At 43.8% G+C, this 20,250-nt stretch overlaps 1 protein-coding gene across 5 annotated transcripts in view; it reads right to left on the minus strand.

Moving 5' to 3' along the window:
- Positions 1–14,137: 14,137 nt before the first annotated feature.
- Positions 14,138–20,250, minus strand: part of Klf7 (KLF transcription factor 7) — a 91,414-nt gene continuing 85,301 nt past the window's right edge. For all 5 annotated transcript variants that reach the window (XM_085837877.1, XM_085837859.1, XM_085837866.1 and 2 more), the window contains one exon: positions 14,138–16,488. In XM_085837877.1, coding sequence (XP_085694003.1) covers positions 16,437–16,488 — 52 coding nt within the window. In that variant the 3' untranslated portion in view covers positions 14,138–16,436. The remainder of the gene's footprint in view (positions 16,489–20,250) is intronic.

A 20,250-nucleotide genomic window follows, 5' to 3' on the forward strand; every position in this document is an offset into this window, starting at 1 on the left:
GAAACAGCCGGAAGGAAGCTGGGAAAAGCCCATCTCAGGCGTGAACTAACCAGCTACAAGGTAGACTCTTGAGAAGTAGGGAGCACTGTGTTTGGGCACCCAGAAGGGCAGTCAAAGAGACTGTGACAAGAAAACTACACAGGTACTAGGAAACTCGATCCCAGTGATTAGAATTTCTGTTTGTGATATGTATGCTACCACAGCAAGCGTACAAGGACGGCCCAATTGTTCCCTTGCATAGACTAGAGTGATTCCTGCAGGCATCTTCAAAGGAGCCAGAACAGTACAGGTGGTGTGTGCTCAAGTCTCCTCAAAGCTTGTAAAATTAATCTCCTTACTTGCAGCCACTGCAGCACTGCTGAAAGATCAAGGCCCAGAGAGGCCAAGCAATGGACTTCAGGCCACACAGCTCACCAGAGTCACAGCCTGAGAGCTAGGGAAATGAATCTAGAGACTTCTCTTATCCTTTTTTTCTATTAGGCTGTTTTACACGTGACAAAAAAAGTCGCATATCATACAAACGTTATCTTTGTCCTAACTGGAATGAAATTAGGGCTTTTCTCTCACTGTGTTCTCTGCTCTTGGCTCTCATGGAGCTGCCGCGAAGGATTCTGATTTGTCCCTCTAGCACTGTTCACAGGTGAATGTCACAGGTATGAATGCGGAGGAACCCATCTTTCTGCTAAGGGGAGTATGCGTGCTGTCCCTGAAGGTAGGAGTTCACCACGAACTATTAGCATACACAGCTCAAGTGTTTGCAAGGCTAGATGGAATATTGTAAAGTTTACCTCATGACCATGAAAGGGTGTAGTTTGTGCTTTACCCTATAGAAGAGTCTCTGGGTGACATTTGCCTTGCTCCTGCCTTACCTATGGCTTACCTGAGTTCTAGAAGGATGAACACATGCACCTTACCAGGGATGAAACATAGCCCTGAACCTGAACAATCGAAAAAAAATTTTTCTCTCAGGAAATTGGAATTGGGGACCGGAAAATTATTAGCTTCTGTGGGGAGCCAGGTCATGGCAGGAAAGAAACTAAAAGTGGGGGGAACTGAGATGGAAACTACTTATGCAAGAGATGAGGAACCCAGGAGTTGTGAGAAATGCAAAGGAAATGTAATAGGGAGGGGAAAAAGAGGGAGGGAGGAAGAAAGGGAGGGGGAAGCATGAGGAGGGAAAAAGGAGAGGGAGGGGGAAGAGGTGGAGGGGAAAGGGAGAGAAAATCCTCACCTTCCCACAGGGAGTATTTTTCCCACAGTAGCTTTTCCACACCCCCACCTCTGCATCTTTCTCTGAATCCTAGATAAAGTGGTAGTACTTTTTGGGTTTTTTTGGGGGGGGGTGGTTTTTGGTTTGTGCCCTTTTTTGTTGAGAGGGGACATGTTGGCTTCTGATTCACAGAAAAGCAATAATAGAAGAGAAGATGCCTTGCTCTGAGCCAGGTGACCAGGTGCTGGAGAGAGATGCCTTTTTGAAAACAAGGGAACAAACAAACAAACAAAATGGCTACAGAAGAGTGCGTGAAAACAGAGACGTCAGGGTGTGGGGAAGGCCACCCAGCCCAGCCAGCCTGCTGAGCCCGGGCAGTGAGGGAAGATGGCTGACTTCCAGACACCCATCGACTCCCTGCCCAGCCAGTTGCATTTTCCAACCCCCCAGAGCCAATCAGCTGCTCATCACGGCTGCACGGGGAGAGCATCAAAGGGACTTAATAATGGTTGGCAAATGTCAAATTACATTGAATCTAAACCAAATTCCAGACATTTAGGGCCGGGCAGTCATTAACAATCAATTAGTGCTCTCACTTTTCAGTCAAAGCATTTTTATGCTATTTCCTTTCCAGGATCAGGAAGCATGCTTTGCCGGCCCCCACCCCGCCCCCACCCCCAGCAGTAGCAGGACAAGGCATGGGGCTAGCTCAGTCAGTGGAGGAACAATCAAGTCCCTGTTCTCTCTGTGGCTTTGCTTTCCCTATTTGTTCTTCCAATAGGATTTTTCAGGAGGAAATGTTTCAAATTCGTACATTCCGTCCTGCAAACGTGGCTTTTGGCGGCGGGGCGGGGGGGGGGGGGGAGGGTGCGGGGGAGGGGGGGCGCAGAAATCGTCTTTCCTCTTTTATGGGAAAACACAACGGAATAAAAAGCATCCACAACGGTTTTCTCTGGTTGGACACTAAGGGGTCTGTGCATTGAGGAGCCACTCATTCCAACCACGAGGGAGGACAGTCTGTGAACTCATGTCACCTCTAATGGCTCAGGGTTCCGCACAGGGGGATCACATTCCAGCAGCAGGGCCAGTAAGCACTGACCACAGAACAAGACATTGCTCTATTGATTACTGTATATCTGCTTCATCCTTCCCTTTCCAAATTAGATCAGATTTATGGCCAGCCCCTTCCTGTTCCCCAAGCCACCCACACCTTCTCCATCCTGTAGGTCAGGTGAAGGGGATAAGCAAGAACCTGTATATGAACATTTTAAGAAAGAACTTTCATAATCCCGAAAATTCCACTGTTTGTGTTTCGCTATTAGGGCTCCCAGAAAGGTTATTTTTAGAGAAACTTTCTCAGAATATGGAGAAGCCCGTATTCTCCAACTATGACACGTAGTCCTTTCCCTACAGTAGGTGATAAAATATGGACATAGAACTAGACTTAACTCAAAATGCTTTGTTGACAGACATAATTCTACCTCTCTCTAGCAGAGAGTTCCTTCAAATCATGGAGGTTCCTTTTCATTCAGCTCAGTCCTAAGTTTCTTCAGATGGTGAAGAAAGTCTTAAAAACATATAAGACTTGGCAGAAGATAAGGTCTCACTGGCTGCTCTGTAGCCCAGAATGGCCTAAACTGTGATCTTATACCCCAACGAGGGTGAGTCCTTTGTACTCAGTATTCCACATTCCACTTAGAGCTTTGTCAGAGCACATCTCTACACAGAGTATCAGCTGCCAAGTGCAAACAAGATGACTGATTCAAAGCCAACAAAATGAAGACTCTTATCTCCAAGGAACTGTGCCCATAGAGGATCGTGCTCAGGAAAGATACAGAGAGGAGATGGGCACAGGACTCAGAATAAAGGTGCCTTCTGTCAAGACTGAAGACCTGAGTTGGAGTTCTAGAACCTATACACCAGGTGAGAACTGTTCCCCAAAGGACACACACACACACACACACACTTATGTGAGCGTGCACACACACTCAAGAACAAATGAATGAAGAAGTAAAAAGGAAAAGGACTATGAAGGCTCCATGTCATCCAGCACATCCTCAGAGGGAGATGCCTGTGACATTTTCCCTTCCACAACTGCCTTCTGGAGTCACCTGAAGTAAGTGGTAAGGGGATGTCTTCACTGTGATGGCCCCTAGAAGACAGCCCCAACAACAGGTGCACCAAGCTTGCAAGTCACACTTGCAGCACTTTGTAAGTCCATATTTTCACAGAATAAAACCAGGAAAATGTTTATTTGCTTTATAAAAGATAGTACTTTGTTTTGCTATCTGATCCCTTCTATATCCATGTCTCTGACCCGAGGGCGTTCTGGAATGACTTGTCAGAGCCTGTTAAAAGCATCCTTGTCTAGCCCACGGCACTAACTCCTGGACATCGTGGTCTAAATCAAGTCTGGAATGAAACAGAAAATAGCACTTAAAAACCAAATGCTGGCTGAGTCTGCTATGCGTAGCCATTGGTTTCCACTCCAAGAAACACTGCACACACAGTAGGCTTCTGCATATATTTAAACTGAGATTAATGATATTTTCCATCAGTGAAATGAGCCAATTCAAGCCAAATGGAACTATATATAGGCAGGTTTATTGGGAAGCTGCTTCCCCATGGGTTCACTGCTCCCAAGGAAGGAGTCCAAGAGGAGGGAGACAGAGGGGAGGCAGAAAAGATAGAGAGAAAGAACATGCTGCATGAAGAGAGAGAGAAAAAACAGAGAGGGAGAGAGAGAGTAGAGACCAAAATGTCTGGATTATAAAGGGAAGAACTTCTGGGAGAGGGGAAGCCCAGCTCCTGGACCATAAAGTTCAGGGTGGAGGATGGGGTATTTGCCAGTCGTGCCCTGTAACAGGTAAGGCCTGAGGGGTGCTCAGAGAACCTGGAGGCCAGGTCTGGTTTGGTGTGTAAAATATACACCTCAGCCATTTGCCTGAATCCCAAGAGTTAATTTCTGCTTGGGAATTAATTATTTCATGGAAACCAAAGCCTACCCTTCAGTGGTAGAACAGACTCACAACTAAGGGAAGAGGCTTCCATTTGGTCATGGTATAATCCTGTCTCTCTAGGACTCATGAGCTAACTACTCCATAATTATATATACTTCAGTGTCTACGTGCAGTAAGGAATGTTGAAATCTATATGGCTGACTCATCTTGCACAGCATGTCTTCTAAGTGGCAGACTCACCCGCTGCCTGGCATAACAGTACTTAATATGTGAAGATATGCTGGAGTCTGCCATGTACTTTTCAATGTGATGACTTTGCACCATGAGAAATCTGGAGACCCACTAATCGCATTCGTTATTTATTACCATCCTAAATTTTGTGGAGAAACAGAGACTCTTGAATTGGGAGATGGTGACTGTACAGAGGAGGATGAGCATGCAAAAACACCTGAGGACGATGGGCCTGGCACTGGGACCATCCTAGAGAGGGATGCCCAATGAGGACCTTGAAACTGGTTCCTCATATCGACAGGAGGACAGAAAAGTGAATGTGAAAGAAAACTCCAACAAAGGGAATAAATGCAGAGAGAAAGGAAACAGCAAACACAGGATCCCAAGGTGAGAAATTGAAAGTTCCCAGAGCCAAAGCCGAGATTTAAACTTTGCCTTTTGCTTTGTATTATTATCATGCACTGGCTACCTTCTGCCATGAGTTCACCAGAGCATGTACACATTACCTGAACTTTTCATTTCTAATAGTTAGATTCTTTTATCAGAAAGTCTGCAAGTAGTTCCCGTGTGTCTCAAAATAGTTTGTTGTTTTAATGCCAAGAACAGACTATATCATGGAATAGCAGAAAATACGACATTGCTGCTTTGGCTCTGATGTTGTTTAGAGTCCTCAGTGACATGCCTTTAAATATATCCCCATTGGATCAATCATCCTCAACAGTCTAGAGAGCCAGTTGGCTTTTTACTGGAGAGACCAGGGTGCTGGAAGCTGTCACTCTAAAGAACAGAATCAAGCCCACCTGCGTGGTAGGGATATGCAATTACCAAGGTTATTTATCTAGAAGTGACCCATTTCCCAGGAGCTGATCCTTGAGGTCAGCTCTGCAGACTTAGATTCCTGAAGATACTTCTTTTGATCACATGGGAGACTTTACTGACAACAAATACTACTACTTCAGCCCCTTCATCCCCTGGTTGTCCCATGGCCCGGTAGGAATGAGTAAAGTGTAGCCTGTCTGGCTGTTTTTCACTCCAAAGTCGACCACTGCTTCTGTTTCATTCGCCTAATAATCTCAATACCTCTCTCTCATCATCTGTGTGCTTGAAAGGCTTTCATGTGGAAGAATAGACTCACTCATATTAATGTGTGTCCATATTAAGGATGGGTAAGACAGAAAGAATTGCCTCTTTTTGGCTAGTTTAGGTGAAAAAAAGGAAAGATCTTATGCAAAATATTAATATTTAATAGAACATGAAGGATCTACAACATGATTAGGAAAGTATTTGGAAGTCTGAGTTGTGTGGCTGTGTGCACTTGTGGGTATAGCACTGGCTAGCAACTGGGAAACCACTTTGAAAATGGGCCACCCAGCATGCTTTGCTTTTCAGGCACTGATTGTTGTCCATGGGGCAGGAATAAAGGAGGAGAATTTGCCACTGCAGCTGCATACTCGAGGATCCTCCATTCCCAAGTTAACAGCACACAACATACATGTGAACCCACCACGAGAATGTCTTCAGAGCTGTGTCTTCCGAAGCAGGGAAACTGAGGCAGAGCACACACATCTGTCTCACTGTCAAGCCATAGAGGCTGCAAGAGCACTGTGCCCTGAAGTAACACTCCATTGACTCAGTCTGTATTAAAATTTCACATGCATTTGCTTTTAGATTCAATTGGAAATGTGCTCCAAGGAGAGGTATAGGAGCTAAACAATTAGCTAAAGAGACACGGTGCAGCAGACACTTCAGAGAACAGCAAGAGGCCACATCTCTCAAGTATTCACAACCATTGGGCATTTTAATGTAATTCAAAGAAGGGTAGTTATATTTTGAGTTATTCATTTATTTTCATTTATATTTTAAAAGAAAATAGTTACCAAGCCAATGATCTGGGGAGGGCTTTGCTTAGCACAAAACTAGACCCTAAATTTAATGCCCTATGAAGCACACTGATTTCTGGGTGTGGTGGCACAACATCTGAAGGCAAGCATATCTCTGTGAGTTCAAGGCCAGCCTGGTCTACAGAGTAAGTTTCAGGACTGCCAGAATTGGACAGAGAAACCTGTCTCAAACAAAACAAAACAAAGCAAAAAACAAACAAACAAACACCCCATAATACACAAACCAAAAGCACACTGATCTGAAGAAAATTACTAAAGAAATAATTACTAGTGCAAAGATATCACCAGGCTCTTGAAGGTCACACTCAAATAGCTCTAGTTGAAGAACCACAGCCAAGGCCAGTAGGACATGGCTGCCTATCAAGACCCCTGGGCTGACTTTGTTGTCCAAAGAACATGCTGCATGAACCTGAGCAAGGTGGAATTCCCTCTAACTCAAGTGGTACAGTGGTATTGGTAGACATTTCCAAGGCACTTTGTACTCTAGGTACCCTGAGGGTCACCATCTGTGACAAGTGGGGAGGAACCAAGGAGATGGAACCAGTGTTGCCCAGTGTGCTTTGACACACTGAGGTAATGTTGGTTTCCCTAAAGCAGGGACACAAAAAGTAAATGTATCAGGTTAGGATGCAAGGAACTGGTGACCACCTCTGTCACATGTGGAATGTGGCAAAAATAAAACTCATGGATCCTCCTTAAGCCCGTTTCTTTACTCATTGTTATTGTTTTAGCTTTCAAAATAGTACATGCTTTGAATTGCATGGTGGACCACTCAAATCAATATAATTAGCATACTATTTCACATACTTACCCATTTATTTATTTGTTGTGATGAGAACACTTAAAATCTATTCTGCTTGTGATTTTCAAGAATATAATTATTTGGGACTTAGTAGCCTTTGCCACTAAGATGATGGATGCTTTTGTTGAGGGCTTGAGTTACATTCCCAGAACTTACATTAGGCCGTTCCCAACCACCTGCTTCAGCTCCAGAGGCTCCAATGCCCTCTTCTGGACTCCATAAAGCCTGCACTCACACACACATGCACACACATGCAGCCTGCACTCACACATGCATGCCCCCCTCCCCCCAGAAACAGAAAATACTAAAAACAACTCTTTTTTAAAAAGGAATACACTTTAATTGACTCTAGTCAGTGTGTGGCCCAATAGATCTACTGAACTTTGGACTGAAATGTTGTCTCCTTTGACCAACATCTCCACTCAGCCTGTTGTGGCCTTCTGCTTCTATGAATTTAACATTTTAAGATTCTCTCTATAAATGACACCTCACAGTATTTGTCTTTGAGGGTGTCTATTTTCTCTACTTAAGAGTGCAAATGGCTATGTTGGTGGACAGTTTCTATTCAATCTATACACTCTTGATAGAAAGCTGGATCTAGCTTTGGGAAATGAAAATATTCTCTGAAACAGAACTATTGTCCTCTCATCCTCTTGTAGATTTCCTTGGGAATTTTATCATTTTTAAAAAATGCCATGGTTATATGTATAGCTATAGCAAAATCAGATGTACTTTTTAAAGGTAATAAAATTCAAACCAGTTAATATTGGTAGTTTTTAAAATATCAGGTAAAACATTGAGAGTTGGGAGCTGAACTCGGGAAATTGGCACATCATAGGTCAACCGGAGACTCATCACTTTTAGGTAACCTCAAAATCTTATTTTAGTTAAAAATTGTAACCATCTCCTCTTCTAAATCTGTAAGTGGAAGATGAGCTAAAAGCACTAAATTATTTATCAATTCCATTGAACTCTGCTTTTTCTGAGACTTCTTAGTCTACCGTTCTCAACTGGCTACACAGCCTCATATTACAGCTGCAGTGAGCTCAGATTCTTCACATCCAAAGAGAGCCAGGCCACCCTCTCAGAGTACTACTGGATTCCAACTGCAGGTTTTATTTCTATTTCTATTTTTATTAAGAAATCACCAGCCTCATTTTCCTGATCTGCTAGGAAAATAGGAAACAAAAACTTTGCCATATCCAAAGAGGGCAAAGATCACAAAACAAACAAACAAACAAAGAAACAGTCAACCCATAAAACTACTCCACATAAAGTATAATCTTCCAGGGCAAGGCAGCAAAGCCCAGAGACTAGAGTTTTCCTCAAATGTATTCTGCATGAAATGGATGTTCAAGGGCCAGAAAGATGCATCAACCATTAAAGGTGTTTGCCAACAAGCCTCACCATCTTGAGTTCAATCTCTGAGCTCCACAAGGTGGACCTGACTTCTGAAAGTTGTCCTCTGACCTCCATATACACGCCATGGTGTGTGTATGTGTGTGTGTGTGCTTTTGTTCACACTGGCACTCTCTTATGCACACACACAAGTAAAAAAAAATTTTTTTAAGGATGTTCTAAAGAGTGTGAAGTGGGCAGTGTATATGTCAACCTATTCTAAGCAAACATTGTGACTATAGAGAAGGATGCTTCAGTCTTCTAGAATATTCCCTTACGTAACCATCTCACTTCCTTGTGGCACATAGATTAGACTTACCCTCTCTTGTCAGCATCCCAGCACAGTGAGGGCTGTGTGCCATTTAAAATGTCCAGGACGACAGCTTATTATAAACCAAGGAGTAGAGGAGCAAGCCCTGTCCCAGGTATCATTGCAAAGCTATCTTTTCCCTTCTTGCTCAGAGAAGCTTCCAGAGGGTGGTTCTGATTATGAGAATTCAACTGCTCATCGGCTGAAGCTGATGAAAAGCTGGGGACTAAGGAATTCCACAGCTCTCCTGCTGTGTCTTCCCTCACTGGTCAAGTTGCTGCCTTTCACCCTACATCAGAACTACTCACCTGCTTAGAGGTGGCGTCTGAGAATTAAACTTTCAAAAGCATTTCTCTGGTTCCAAGCACCTTCAGTTTCCCTCACTGGGCTTTGAAGTGAAAGAAACAGTATCACCCATCTATCTCTTGGCAGCTCCCAGCCCACTCCTCCCGCTCTTGTAGCAGGTTCAGTCCCTGTAGCCATGGTTTCTAATGTGAACACTTCTTGATGTCTTTCTTCAGGTTTTTGTGACCAGGGATAGAGGGTTTTAGCCATCATACCCATTTTAGAAACCCAGGAGCATAAGAAACCCCCAGGAGCTTTGTGTGCCCGGGGACAGTATTTATTATTGCTTACAGTTAATAATACTGCTGACCCCGGGAGACCAGCGGGGCTCGGGATACTGCATCCTCTGCGTTCTTTCCTACCTTGATGCACCTTTCAAAAGCCCAGCACGGAATCAATGTTAGTAGTAGGCTCTTCCTTCTAAGAATTCTCTCAAATCTCTCCTTTCTTTTGCTTCGTAGGGTGCTTGTATCTGTATCTGTTCTTTCTCGTGGAGTCACCTGCATTTTCCTGCCCTTTCTCACCCACTGTTGCTTGTACATCTTCCCTCATCCTTACCCCAGGGATTCCCTCAACTCTCATCCCGCCATGCCTTCTCTACAAACCGCTCCAAATGATCCTTTCTAAACACACTCCTGGTTAATATGAGCACAGAGCAAACTGCCCCCTTTCCCTCATCAAATAACCTGCTTTCAATAAGCCTCACCCAGCTCCCTAAACAAATACCATTCCATAATCAACCTCATTCTAAAATATTGCTTTTCATAACCTCTAATTTGCTAGTTCTCCTTTTGTTCACAGAAACCATGAAGAACACACAGGCACACTCAGGTGTGTGTGTACATCAACTCACACATGCACGTGCCCATGTACATACTGCCAGAGAAAAATGACATTTTTTGCTTCCCCTTCCCAAGAAAGAACATTTGTTTGAAGGACATAAGGAGTCATTTGTGTCTATTTGAGGATTTCCTTTTTCCCCTAACGAAATGAGCTGAGGGGAAACACAGTGAACCATTCCAAGGCCAAACACATTCTACTGTTTATTACACATATTACATTCTTAAATAAAAATGCGTCACATAACATTTTTGCATAGATATCTTACAATATACCAATTTAAAAAAGAATTATGAAACAGACCAGTAACAAAAATAAATTTTTTCTTCATTAATAATTTTGTAACATTAACATACCACCATCATATAATACAAATAATAGTTTTAAATCTTAAGACTTTTGTACAGCAAAAAAACTTGACAAAGTAATATATTTATATATATATATAAAAAGCTTAAAAAAAATAAAATGTCAAAAAAAGGCATAACCGAGGGCTATAAGACTGGGTACTTCTGTGATATATTATAAATACCAGAGAAGGCCTGAGAGAATGTGACAGGGAGGTGGGGGGAGGGGAGGGGCTGGGAGCAGGTCTTTCCAAACACACTTGTTAGACACATCTGGCAAAACAAAAATGTATAGTGCAAAATTAAATTTCTTCAAGCAACTGTGAAGAGGATACTAGAGAGTAAAAAGGAAAGTCATGGTAGCTGGGAAGTCATGTGTTGGGAGCAGGAAGGGGAGAGGGTTGGGGGTAGCTGGGAAGTACGTGTTGGGAGCAGGAAGAGGGATAGAGTGTGGGGTGGGGGGAGAAAATTGGGGGGTGGTGGTGTGGTGGTTGGAGGGAAGGAGGGGAGGCTCCAAAAACATTAAACATTTAGTTTGCCTTTGTGTTAGCAAGGAGATCTTGGCCCTAACAGGTGTATTTTTCCTCCCTGGGATGAAGCAGAAGTGAGATGGAAGAAATCAAATTGTCTGAGCTTGAGTGAGCAAATGCATGCTGGGAAGCAAAAAGGAAAAAAAAAAGGCTAATGAGCCCCCAAATCTTTAGGACCTCGGTTTACAGAAATTATTCTGCCTCTGGTCCCAAGGGCTAGGATTGAAATGTCCCCTATCCCCACCCACTGCCCCTCCCCTGTATGTGGAACTAACTCCCAGTGGTGTGGTTTTTATATACTGGCATTATAAGCATCCATCCCCCCGAAAGAGATTAGGCACTGGTGGCTACCCCTCTTATACCTCAGTAGCCTGTTTTCCTTCTGCGAAGGTACAGTAGGTATGTATGCACACCCATGCAGGTGTGTGCACACACACCACCCTCATTATTCTGACGTGGGGTCCTTTGTATGGCAGTAGACAGAAGCTGGGGTCAAAGCAATTATGATTCCAAAACTCACAGTTGAAAAAAATCGTATAAACCGTCCCCAACCAAGAACACATCAACCTTCCCTCATGACCACAGAGAGGGAGCCCTGTTTGAAAAAAAGAGTATCTTGTTTGGGATATTTGCTAAGTGACGGCTTTGATCTTACTCCCGTTGTGGATACCTGTTTCCCGAGGACTTACTGGAAAATGCAGAACACCTGAAGAATACAGTACTATATTGAAAGATGCTCATAAGAAAGTTAATTGCAGCTTAGCCATCCCCTTTCTGGGATCTGTTAGAGGAACCAAGAGAGGAGATTTAAGTGTTAAAAACAAGAAACCCTGAAGCTCAGGCATTCGTCATGAGACACCACATTTCATAGGAGCGGATTTTGCTTCCTTTGACATATTCCTGTTGTCCATCTCAAGTACTTCCAAAGATCCTCAAAGAGAAACACATGCCATCAGGAAGGCAGCAATGGACACTCAGGCTGGGCCCTCCGGTTCCAAATTAAGCATCACCATGTTTCCCGAAATGCAACCCAGACACTCAGAACCAGGTATCCTCCTGCCCCAACTTCTGCCACTTCTAAAATAAAATTGAGGGAAAGTTTTCATGAATTTATTTCAGCCAAGTCTTTCTTAAGTTCCACTTGGGCAATATTCTAGGTGCAAGATTTCAGCCAGATGTGAGGTCTTTTGTTTGTTTGTTTAAAGGGAGAGAAGGCAGACAGATTTCTGGAGTCAAATGGGTTGTTCATGCTCTCTTCCTCTTTCCTTCTGAAGTAACACACGCAGAAGAGGAGATAGAAGTAGTCCCCACTTTTACATTATGAAGTGATTCCCACAGAGGAAATCACTCAGAACCGTGAAAAATAATCACACTGAGGTTTGCATTGGCAAACCATTTCTTTGGGCTTTCCCATGGGATGCAGGAGTGGAGGCTGCAGGCAGGACAGTTCTGAATGCTTGAGTTAGCCAACCCTCCCCCTCCCCCATTTGTTTTCCCTTGGATGCAAATAGACACAGATCATTTGGAAGCATATCCCAAATTCAAGTCCCTAAATACACTCTTCTCTAATTTCAAAGAGGATTTAAAAATAAAAAATAAATTAAAAAAAAATTCCTAGGAATCCATCCTGCTCATCAGACATGAGGTTGGCTCTCTTTTTACCCTGTTATCATCAGGCGATCAAAGATGGAAAAGGGTAGAGGTGTGCGTGGGGAGGTGGTGGCAGGGAGAGTGGGGAGTGGTTGAAGGGCTTTGGGAAGGAAACTGGGACAGGGAAATGGCCAGCATGAAGGTCATTGGGGGGGGGGGGTCTCCAATATTTTTACAAAAATGCAGCTTTAACTTGGAATCCAAACATCTCTTTCTTTCTGGACAAAGTACTCATCCGAATAGGCATGAGGTTGGGCCAGTAAGCTGACAGTGGGACAGGAGGCCAGGAGCAAAGAGCAGCATTACAATGTCGGTCCCCACATCCCTGAAGGTCACGTGGAGGAGAAAGAGAAGTAACTTGAAGTAAAGAAAATCACCAGTGGCTTAGAACCATGTCTTCTACATAGCCAACTCTGGGCCCTGGATAGAACGCTCAAGAGGACAGCCTATGCCACATTTATGCCAGGCTCGCCCTTTCAAATCTGGGATCCCCTTGGAATGCTAGGAGGTAATGTCTTAAATTGTGAAAGGGATTTCATGTTTCAAATATCCATGACACCATTCTAGATACCCAGTCCTCCTGGGAGCAAAGGACACGTTGAGGTTATTTCTTGATAAACCTGCTCCCTCCAGAGGCGTCAAGCAACCTCCTCTGCAGTTGAGGAAGAATGGAGGAGGACGTGTCATCAACCTATTTCTAAAATGTCCAAGGGATGCCCGCCCCAAGCTAAGGACTGGCAGTCTTCCACAGGTCTTCACTGGGGCTAGAGAAGAACAGATTCAAAGCCATGCGCTTAGCACCCACCAAATTCTCAGGCCAATTCCCACAGCCAACAAAGGACTCTGAAGCAAGCAAGCACCATCATGGTATCTCAGTGCGCCCTGCTCCAAGAGAGGTCAGGAGCAGATCACAAAGACCTCACTGATACAAAAGAGAAATTACCAAACATTTCAGACACCAAAGAGGACCAAGGGGCCTTTGTTCTGCCACATTCAAATGAAACCACAGATGGCGAGAGGGACAAACAGCAATGATTACTCTTTTGCATTTCTTTTTTTCTTTTCTTTTTTTTTCTTTTTCTTTTTTTTATAGAGCCTTGCATTGGTCAGTACAAAAAAAATTAAATTAAGTACTATAAACCTTAGTAATGACAATTTGAGAGCAAGAGCAGCTCCAGCCTGGGAGAGAACATCTGTAAATCGTGGCAGCCATGGCTTAATGCCATCCCTGGCGTGTGCGTGCATTCATGCTGGACACTGACTGCTACAGACTGGGGAGAGAGAAACAAACCAACAGAATTTGGGCAGCCTAAAGTTTCATCTAGTGCACTGACTGGAGGCGCTACAGTTCAATACAATTGAGGTTCAAGGTCCCTCACACATCCTTCATCCAAAAAAGGATGCAGCACACATTCAAATAGAATCCCATGGTATGCCCTGATGGACTGGCTGCAGAATGCACTCGATTGCAGTAGAGAACGAGATTGTCAGCAAGCAGTGCTCCAGAGCAATTTCTAAGTCATGTCCACTTTTAAATCTTTGGAATAAATCAGATTTCTTTTTTCTTTAATACCCTCCAACTAACATATACATAATTGCTTCTGGCAAATGGAGTGTGTGTGTGTGTGTGTGTGTGTGTGTGCACACGCATGCGCGTGTGTGTTTACAATGGTTTCTTTTCTTTTTTTTTTCTTTTTGGTCTAAATTGGAAAAAAAAAAGTAAAACAAAAATGAAATTTCTAAAGGCTAGACCTCGAAATGCCCCAACTGTCCAACTGGAAGCTATAGCATTTGTGACAAAGCGGTCCCTTTACCCTCAGACAAGTAGATTCAACATTTCAGTAAAACCAAAGTTGTAGAAAGCTGAGAACCCAAGTGCCAAGGATCTTGAAGGTTGCTGTCATATGTGTTTATGTTGCTTATAGTATTATTATTATTATTTCCTTTAAAAGACTTCAGTTTTGCATCCCAAATATGTATGGGCAGCATTTTAACAGTCAGTGGATAAAACAGTCAGAGGAGGGCAGGAGGGAGCCAGCTGGTATGAGGGTGCAGCAACCTTGTACGGACCAAACGCCACTTTTGTTTGTTAGACGCGTCTTGAAGGGATGGTCCCAGAATATACAAAATATACAATCTGCCTTAATACCCACCCCGCTTGCTTGCATAGGCCAGTTAATGGTCCTAAAGGCAGTCTTTGGAGTTTAGGCCAGTGCCAGCTAGCTAAGAATTCGGGAAGATAGAAACCAACATTGGATGTGTGTGTGTGATATGCAAGTGAGCAATATAAATCCCTTGGAATCAGCTTTCAGGGTAAATATGAGGCCTCTGTTGATCTTGGGTGCTCTAGGTCACAAGCCATGGTGGGCCTAGCCAAAAAGAACCAGTACCCCCTAAAGAAAGCGCTCCCCCACCAACACCCGTAGAGACATCATAAGAGTGACACATTCACCCTTTCCTTAATGGACAACCTTCATTCCCACAATGGCATTTTGAAGTATGCATTTAACAAGTGGGTACCATGATCTCAGAGGGTGAGTGAGGGAAGGGATGGGATGATGCTTTGTGAAGCCTCTAGATTTGGGAGGCATCCTCGGACTCCCCCACTCCTGGAAAGAGTGAGATTTTTGGCTTTTTTGTCAGGTCATAACCCAGAGTTAGATTAAATACGCAGCTGCCCTTTGAGACTAGCGAGATCTATGCTGTAAGTAGTTATAGGGTAGCAATGACAGCAGAGTAGCCGCTCACTGTGAGCTGAGGTCATCACGCCTTAAGGAGGGATGAGAGAACTCTGATGTCCCATCTGATTGGCTGCTTCGAGAGCTAGACATCCAGGTGCCGAGAGAGTCCTGGAGAGGTTTAGTCCACGGAGAAAAGATAAAACATTTAAGCTTCCAAATAAGCTTTTTTTTTTTTTTCAAGTTTTCATTAGCAAAAAATCGGAGAGATTTAAAAAGAAAAAATCTAGCACTGGCAAGAAGGTGAGGCTCAAGGGGTATACTGTGATTTATCATCAAGGACTTTATTCTCTTGGCCACTTTGCAGTCATGCTAGAAGTTTCCAGAATCCCTAGTGCATATGATGTGCGAGAGTCAAAAAAAGTAAGAAAAGAAAACTCCTCCCTCGAGAGTAAAGTCTAGAGAGATGCAGGCCAGAAAGGTGTAAGATGTAAATCCACAGTCTGCTGCCGCTAAGGCCGTTGGTAGCAATTCAAAAGATCTCACTGGTCCTAAGAAGAACCAAAACCAACCGACAGTTCTGTGAGGAAGTCTGACGTACGGAATAGTAGGACTTTTCACACACAAAGGACAAATAACCCAGGAGTTAAGTTTGGCTACCAAACTGCAATTTGGTTTTCTAGGTCAATCTCCCCCAACTATTTAAAAAGAAACATTAGTGCTACACATATGCAACCATAAGATGTTGGATTCTCATATCACGTTGCACTGAGAAGTTATGTAAGCCTCTTGGACTGCCGGCCACCATGGAGACAGACATCCGTTTGCTTTGTTTTCCATTGGCAACATTGGGAAGTGATCCAGTAGCGCTGGGGTCAGCAGCCAGTGCCTCGCCGATTCACCTGGCTTCCTTCTTCCTTGTCTTCTATCATCTGGCTAGGGCAAGGCATAAGAAATAGACGTATATACTTTAAATATAGTTGAGTGCATGACAGTGGGTCTGTGTGTGAGAGGGTGTGTGTACGTGTGCGTGTACATGTATGCACACAGAGGTTTGTAAGTGAGAACTTTCTTCTGCGAGGCAGTTCTCCCCGCCTGAAGTCCAGCCCTCTGCCTCACGGCATTTCCTCCAGACATTGGCTGCTGCCATGGCAACTCTGGCCTTTGCGGTGTTTTGTTCTTGTTGTTTTTTACTTTTGTTTGTTTGTTTTTATTTTGTCTTGTTTTGTTTTGTTTAGATATGTCTCTTCATATGGAGCGCAAGATGGTCAGACCTGGAGAAACACCTAGAATGACAAACAACAAGCATGTCAGAGAGGTCCCGCTACTTTTCTCAGTTTTAAAGAGAGACAGCACCTGTGAGTTATGGAGAGATGAGGAAGTGTACTGGAGGAGTCAGCTCGGGTCAGACTGCTTTAATACAAACCCTAGCTCTTCCAGTAGCTGCATGGCTGATGGGGACACTGTCTCTTATGTTCATTTAAGGATTAGGCAAGACAAGTATCATAATATCACATCGCACAGAGTAAGACTGTATGATTATAACTATCTTATCTAAGAAGGAACAAAATGTGGAAGTGCTCTCTAAACACACGGCATGCTCATGCACTGTATATACAATAATGAATAACCGGCCTGTGTCACCAGTTAGTAGAACACTGATGTTTCAACACCCACTTTGCTGTCTCGAGCTTTACCATGAAAGCCTAGGAGTGTATTGCCTGTAATTCCAGGTCCACACAGGCATAATATATTCACACCAAGACAAAGAACAGAGAGTGGTGTTCACAGATAGCCCCAACACTATCCTGGTGACATCTCCATGGTGAGTCAGTCAGTGTGTGTGTGTGTGTGTGTGTGTGTGTGTGTGTGTGTGTGTGCGTGTGTGCATCTGTCTGTCTGATTCAGTATGTGTTAAAGAGCTAAGGGGAGGCTACATAGGTGGAAAGTCATGGAATAAAGACTGGGGCTGAGGCTCTTGGACTAACACTCCGGGCTTTATGTTCCATAATCAAGCACCTTCCTTGGCAGATGCTATGGTCATCTTCCTTCCTCTTTACTCTGACGGTAGACACATGATAGTCTCTTGGGTAGAAACCCTTTTATGTTCTCACTAGTATAAAGCTGACCTTCCTTCTAAAGTGAAAGCCATGGCGGCAGTGACTGCTAAGCAACAGTCACATGACACACAGAGGCCAAAGGAAAGGTGGTTCTATAGCTACTGAAATTACTGGAAGAGAGACATGCTCCTTCCACTGGGAATGGTAAATTGCTAGGAGATGAGCTTAGAGCTGCTAGTATGCCCATACTGCCGCTGGAGAAGGAAGTGAGCAGAAAAAAGAATCTGGATGGTATCTGGGAACTTGGATTTAGCCAACCTTAAAGACAAACTGAATTCCATTTCTAATAGTTATTCGAGCTAATAATCTAAGCTTGTTAATAAGTAACCGTTTACACTGACATCAGTCTAAGGCAGGTTTCTGCATCTTACCAATAATAGTGTGGGCATCTCCATGCTCTAACAGCTTGCAATATCAGGGTCTGGCGGAAGTACCAGCTGTGATGCATGTAAAGCAATAGCCAGGCATGGTCTGGCTGTGTGCTCTCTCCTTAAGCTAGCCCTTGCCTGGACTATGACGACATTCCTAGGCATCACTGTAGCTTGAGATAGCTCCACCACTCAAATTCCTTGCTAGGACATTAGCAAGCTACCCATTCAGGTTTGCAGAGTTTCCTGTCCAAAGCAAGACTTCCCTGTGTTTGCTCATTCTTAAACAAACAAATCACAAATCCACCCTGTTCTCTGACCCCATACTCTCCACACCCTCTGTTTATGCCCATTCCTTAAATAGGTACATGTGTACAGGAGATGATAAGAGAAAAAGACAAGGCTGGGCCAGTGGTGGTGCACACCTTTAATCCCAGCACTTGGGAGGCAGGGGCAGGCGGATTTCTGAGTTTGAGGCCAGCCTGGTCTACAGAGTGAGTTCCAGGATAGCCAGGACTACACAGAGAAACCCTGTCTCGAAAAACAAAACAAACAACAAGAAAAGAAAAGAAAAGAAAAGAAAAGAAAAGAAAAGAAAAGAAAGAAAAAGAAAAGAAAGAAAAGGAAAAAAGAGAAAGACAACAGAAAACTTACAGAACAGGAAAATTACAGCAGAACTACCCTAGATCCTGGAAAAAGGCAATAAATAAACTCCAGACCCTCAAACCTCTAGAACAGAAGACAGGCTACTGACATAGCCTTGGGAGAGGGACTTATGTTGAAGATCCAAGATCCCCTGAATAACAGTGCCAGTCCCAGCAGCTTATTTTAGGCCCTTCATTTAGAGTGAAAATGTTATCTGGACTGTCCCTATGAAACAACTGAAACAGATTCAAGGTATTATAAAACAGTGACATAGCTAAACAGTCTGCGGGGTATTCAGCTTTGAACTTGCACAATTCTGTACTGTCATGGGACTCACTGTCTTGTTCTCTTCCCTTCCCTCCATCCCCCCCCCCCTTTTTTTTTTTTTTTTTTTTTTTTTTGGCCTTTTCTAGCATCTAGAGGCTGCCCACACCATTTCTGGAAACTCCAACCCTCCATCATCAAAGCAGAATCCTTAAAAATGCCAGAGGTGGGTGAAAGAGCCAGAGCAGCCAGGAGTCTCCAGCAGTGAGTGTGGGCAGCCTCCGGCCCAGCAGTTCTCAACCTGTAGGCTGCAACCCTTTCTCAGGGGTCACCTACAGCCATCAGTATACACAGATTTTACATTAGGATTCATAACTATACCAAAAAGCTATAAAGTAGGACGAAAATAATTTTACGCTTAGGGGTCATCACATCGTGAGAAACTGTATTAAAGGGTTGCAGCACTAGGAAGGTTGAGACCCACTACCCTAGATCCTAGAAAAAGGCAATAAATAAACTCCAGACCCTCAAACCTCTAGAACAGAAGACAGGCTACTGACAAAGCCTTGGGAGAGGGACTTATGTTGAATTGAAAGCTATAGACTGTCAAGAGAACGGTTTTTAATGTAAATAAGCACAGGACACCTGGTTGCTATGGCAGTGGTCAGGGTGGGGTTAGGATCCGAGAGAAAGCAAGAGAACAGGCCCTTGGAATCCTGTGTCCAGGGTAAGTGGGGATTTGAACTGGTGTGATAAAGAGAGGCCCTGGCAGAGGGTTAAGCCCTTTACATTTTAGGTGCTGGGAACATGTAACATTATTCACCCAGTCACACGTGTTCAGCTTTTCCTCTGCTCTACTGTGACAGGACATCTAGCCATATATGCCCAACTATCTGCCTTTATCCTGTAATGCTTTTCAGGAAAACAGCCAAGTCCTTTAGCATGGTATGAAATACACACTGTGTGCCAACTGACCCCAAACAGGCATCTTCATTTGCTCAAATTCCAGGAAATGTTTGATACTTAGACCTAGAACAGATTCCCCACCATTAAGATTTCCACTCAAATTCAATAGACCAGGTCAGGTACTTAGGTGGGATTAATTTATATTTATCAATTTATATTTACTGAGCTCAGCACAGAAACAGGAAAGACTATAGATAAGCTGGGCGTCTAGAAGTACAGAATCCAACCACTTTAAAGGGTACCGTTCCCCAGGAAGTACTCATAATGACTCAAAAGCCTACTGACCTCACACGACACGGTCTTTAGTGATTGTGACTGCTACGTTACAGAGGACTAGTCGGTGTTCTCTTGCTTATGGTCAGGACCCATTGAAGTCAAACGTGTTATTAAACCAACTGCAATCCTCTGGGGGACTAAGAGGCTAATACTTTCATCACCTAAAGGTGTACTGTCGTAAGTACTAAAACACCCCCACTCAACTATCCAAGGCCTTGTCTGACTACCTGAGTAACAGCCCCACCTGGATCCTAACAGCCTACTTAGAAGAAGGCTTTTCTGAGTGTTCCCTGGAGAAGAAGTACAGGCCAGTGAACCACCATCAGTAGCCTCATGCTCTCTGGGCTGTGAAAGACTTGTCCCTCTGGCACGGCATCACTTAGTAAGCTACAGTAGGTTCCGTCTGGCC

The sequence above is a fragment of the Mus caroli genome, unplaced genomic scaffold (assembly GCF_978045245.1).
Source record: "Mus caroli unplaced genomic scaffold, Mus_caroli_1 scaffold_1, whole genome shotgun sequence".
Taxonomy (NCBI): Eukaryota; Metazoa; Chordata; class Mammalia; order Rodentia; family Muridae; genus Mus; species Mus caroli.